The sequence below is a fragment of the Triticum aestivum genome, chromosome 2D (genome assembly GCF_018294505.1).
Source record: "Triticum aestivum cultivar Chinese Spring chromosome 2D, IWGSC CS RefSeq v2.1, whole genome shotgun sequence".
NCBI classification, from domain to species: Eukaryota; Viridiplantae; Streptophyta; class Magnoliopsida; order Poales; family Poaceae; genus Triticum; species Triticum aestivum.
In genome coordinates this window covers 414,005,438-414,010,255 of record NC_057799.1, presented here as the reverse complement: position 1 = coordinate 414,010,255, position 4,818 = coordinate 414,005,438, and the positions used below count along the sequence as shown (strand labels likewise).

Genomic DNA, 4,818 nt, shown 5'->3' with positions numbered 1-4,818 from the left:
GACGGGAGGAACGTAGGGACGGCCTAGATTCGTGGAAGTATGCGTCGGCCGTTGTTGGACCATGGTAGCCACTCCTCTCTCCTCTCGAATTTGAAGATTTTTCTTGCTTTGGCTTTGTAATGCCTATTTGACAGTGTCTGTCTACACCTCTAAGGTGGTAATTACAAGAACTGAACTTTCAGCATGTACCAGATGAGATGGTTAGGTTTTTTTCTCTGTTCTGTAGGGACTTAGGTAATTGTTTACTACGGATCATAGTCCCTTCAGTGTAGTCTTCTGATCCTTTGTGTATTGATCTCATGTAATTGTTTGGTAGGTCATGGTTGCGCATTTAAGCTGGAAATATTCTAGAATGGATGAAGGCTAGCATGTAGTGCATGAAAAAGGAGATATTGTCTCTCTATTAATGTGGTTTCATTGATTAGTTATCCTGAAATTGTTGTGCATGTCTATTCAGGTTTACTCCTTTCACATGCTCATTTCCCTTTCTTGTTCCTGCAAAAGAAAGTACTACCTCCGTCTAGGTGAATAAGTCATTCGCGTAGTTCTAGGTCATCGATTTGAGCAATTAAATATGTGTTATATGTCATAAAAAGTATATCACTAGATTTCTACACGGATGTAGTTTTTAAATATATATTTTTTGTCACATATAATACATATTTAGATAGTTAAATCATCGACCTAGAACTACGCGAATGACTTCTTCACTGAGACGGAGGTAGTACTATTTTTTTAGCATGGAGCAAAGCTTAATTATATTAATGGTTCTGTTCAAGGTTTTTGAAACTCAATACCATGCAGTTGTGTTCCTGGCTCCTATTGTTTATAGTTGTCATGTGCTCCCTGCTGACTCAGTACCATTTGCAAATTTCTCTTATAATATTAATAATATGCTTTATTATTTGCCACTTCTATTCGCCAGCCAAAACTATCATGCAGCCACTTTTGTCATTGCCATTTGCCAGTGCATGGGAGCAATAGGAAAGTCTGTTAAGCTGGATGATGGTGGATAGTGGCCAGTGGAAAGCCGTAGGCGTGTGCGACAACACACTCGTCACTGTCGGCGACATTGATCAGGTATTGCTGCCTGTAAATCCTGTTGACTAGGTTTACTTGGTTATTCCATCTTAGTATTGGTGTTGAGGCTGGGGCCAGACAACCCGTTGCAAGCAAGTCCAAGCATTGGCAACGGCGACGTGGTCTACAAATATCGTACTACTTACTAATTGATTAGGTGGTCTACTACTTAGTTACCAATTAATAGTGTCTCCTGTCAGTTTAATTTCTAAGTTGTTTGATGCTCATGTTCTCCTGTCGAAAGGTCAGCATGTACAATTTGTTAGTATTTGCACGGAGTCTATAGAAGCTTCAGTAGTAAAAAATGCAGATTGGATGTTTGTACTACTAGGACCATTGGTTTGCATTTGTTCATTACCAGATTATCAGATTGGATGTTTGTACTACTAGGAGCATTGGTTTACTTGGTTGAAAGATGAAATATACAGAGAAGATATTTTCTGTCCTTAGGTTGATAGGTTTTGTTATTGGCATTTTTACATAAAAACTCTAAACCTGACAACATATTCTTCTTCTATCAACACCAGATTGGAACTTCCATTAAGAGAAGAGGTACATGGGCAGCTCCCGGGAGTAGTTTCTTCGATGATGCACGATAATTAAGCGATGGCGATCGAAGTCGGCAAGCAACGACACCACCCCCGCGTGCGACGTGGCACAATAACCAGAGCAGTCAAGCTCGGCAGCCATTAGAATGCGTTGGAAGCGGTGGGAATGACCTGTAAACAAATCACTGTGCGTTATCATTTGACCATTCAGAGCACTACTAGCGGCCAGCACTAACTTGTTAATCTTGTACTGCTCCTACGTTATCCAGATGTAAATTAACACAGTGCGTTCAGGGATTCGAGACGACTTTGACCATTCGCCGAGAGCCCCCTGCCAGCGGGCGTCGGGTCGGTGGTCCGCGCATGGAGCTATTAGTGAAATATGCTACTTCCTCCATCCATAAATGTAGGGCTTAATGCGTTTTTCGAAATTGCTTTTGGCTATTGATAAAACTAATAGTACTATATGAGATATATAATGTGAAATTTATATGAATGGAAGCTGCTTTCACGTACGAATTTGATGATATGTTTTGTGTAATTTACATGTCATATGCGGAGTATTATTGCTCTAGCAGGTGGTCAAAGTTACTCTTGAAAAACGCATTAGATCCTATATAGATGGATAGAGGAAGTATATAAAATGAGTGAAATCTGTTTTCACATGTGTGAAATCTGTTTTAAAATGAGTGAAATATGCTATTATGAAATCATTTTTGAAATTAGTGAAATACTCCTATGTGTTATTATAAAATATGTGGAATGTGTGAAATCGGTACCCCCGCAATTGCCATAAGTATTTGCTCCCACGCCACCACCGCAATCGTGATTCTAATTGAGGCGCGCGCATCATCACACGCCAACCAGCTAGCCAGCACTACACTAGCTTTCCTAGGAGCTAGTACTCCCATGGCCATGGCCAGCTCGACTGTGCCTCCATGCCTCTTGCTGCTAACCATCGTGTCCCTTGCCGCCGCGAACGGCGGCGGCAACAACTCCACCGACTCCGGGCAGGTCCGCCTTAGCTGCGGCGCGTCTGCCTCAGCCACCGACTCCGACGGCCGTGCGTGGGACGGTGACTCGGCGTCCAAGTTCTTGACATCGGCGAACGCCGGCGTCGCGGCCCGTGCGTCGTATCAAGACCCATCGCTGCCTTCTTCCGTGCCTTACATGATGGCGCGCGTGTTCGCGTCGAGCCACACGTACACCTTCCTCGTCCGCCCTGGCCGCGCGTTCCTTCGCCTCTTCTTCTACCCGACCGACTACGGCAACCGCAACGCTTCGAGCGCCCTCTTCGGCGTCACGGCCGGCGGCGTCACGCTGTTGCGCGACTTCAACGCGTCCCAGAGCGCGCTCGCGCTCGACGCCGCCTACCTCGTCCGCGAGTTCTCCGTGATCGTCAACTCGAGCGGGAGGCTGGATGTCACCTTCGCCCCGTCCACCGGCGCCGGCTCCCACTACGCGTTCGTGAACGGCATCGAGATCGTGCCCACGCCGGACGTGTTCACGGCGCCCGTGCCGACCTTCGCCAACGGGGGGCGCCCGGACCCGATGCCCATCCGCGCCGACACGGCCTTCCAGACCATGTACCGCCTCAACGTCGGCGGCACGGCCGTCTCCCCGGCTGACGACTCCGGACGCTTCTACCGGGCCTGGGACACTGACTTCCCTTACATATTCGGCGCGGCCGTCGGGGTCTCTTCCAAGAAGGACAGCGACGTCACCATCCGATACCCGCCGTCCGTTCCGCCGTACATCGCGCCGGAGGGCGTGTACGCGTCGGCGAGGTCCATGGGCCCGGATCCGCAGATCAACCTGAAGTACAACCTCACCTGGATCCTGCCCGTGGACGAGGGGTTCTACTACCTCCTGAGGTTCCACTTCTGCGAGATCCAGTACCCGATCACCAAGGTGAACCAGCGCTCCTTCTACATCTACATCAACAACCAGACGGCGCAGGAGCAGATGGACGTCATCACGTGGAGCGGAGGGATAGGGGTTCCGGTGTACACCAACTACCTCGTTGTAACGACGGGCTCCGGCCAGACGGACATGTGGGTCGCGCTGCACCCTGACCCCAGCACCAGGCCGCAGTACTACAACGCGATACTCAACGGGCTCGAGGTGTTCAAGCTCCAGACGTACGGCAGCAACAACCTCGCCGGGGCCAACCAGCGGATCCCACAGAAGCAGCTCTACCAAGGGGAGTTCAAGAGGAAGAGTGCCGTTGCTGGGGTCGTTGGTGGAGTGATCGCCGGTGCCCTCCTCGCGGCGTTGATCGGCTGCGTCTGCGCGTGCGCTATCTGCAGGCGGGGAAGGAAGTATGCGTCGGTGGTCGTGTGCGAGCCAGAGTCCATTCCTGAGCAACCAGCACATGGTCTACCTAGCCCAAAGGAAAGGTTAAAGGTGTGGTAGATCCCGGGACAGAGCCTCTTCATCCTGTCCGTTCAACCCTGCCAAGATTCGTGCGGTTGTCTGCAGCTAATAAACCCTGTCTCTAAGCACGAGTAGGTCGTAGCTTCACTGTTCACTGATTAGATATGCATCTCACTATTCACCGAACCTCACATGCAGGTGTTATTTTTACTAAATCCCCCAAGAATCTTATATCGTCCACTGATCCCAAAATCTTATTTCATGGTCACACCCTTCGTTCGCGCATTTCTGATAGGCGCCTAATCCACACGTGAATCCACCATACGCCAAGGCGTCTTTGACAGGTCACGGTCCACGATCGTTGATTGCGCCGTCAGCATGGCGTCTGCCCAAGACACGATACAAACTAGAACATCTGACTTTTTCGTAATGTCGGCCCTCCTCGCATCAGTACATCTGGTTTCCTTGATGGACAATCTGATTTATGCCTAAACTTTGTGTGAAACTAGGAACCCAAGATTCATTATTGTAACATTGTTCATGAATTCGAGCAGACAATATTGAGGTAACTTCCTCGCAAAAAAAAAAATATTGAGGTAACTTGGTTTTTAACTAAATCCAAATGACTTGGTTTCATGTATGAGTTTATGGCTTTTTATCTACCGGGCAATTAGTGGCTACCTGGTGAAGCTTCATGTGTGGTGTGAAAGAACCCTGGCCCCCTCCCCCGACGTCCCCCGCGGGCGACACGGGTGGCGGCGTTGCCTCTCCCTCTCGCGCCTCTGTCCTCTCTCTTCTCCGCCGCCGCCGCCGG

The 4,818-nt window shown here is 49.2% G+C and overlaps 1 protein-coding gene across 1 annotated transcript; it reads left to right on the top strand.

Moving 5' to 3' along the window:
* Window positions 1-2,451: 2,451 nt before the first annotated feature.
* Window positions 2,452-4,549, top strand: LOC123049459 (receptor-like protein kinase FERONIA). Its single transcript, XM_044472370.1, has one exon. It carries the CDS (start codon window positions 2,538-2,540, stop codon window positions 4,041-4,043), a length of 1,506 nt encoding a protein of 501 aa, XP_044328305.1. The 5' UTR covers window positions 2,452-2,537; the 3' UTR covers window positions 4,044-4,549.
* Window positions 4,550-4,818: the final 269 nt, after the last annotated feature.

Bases quoted from the DNA above. Each gene is read 5' to 3' on its own strand.
- LOC123049459 (XM_044472370.1), top strand. From the start codon at position 2,538: ATGGCCATGGCCAGCTCGACTGTGCCTCCATGCCTCTTGCTGCTAACC.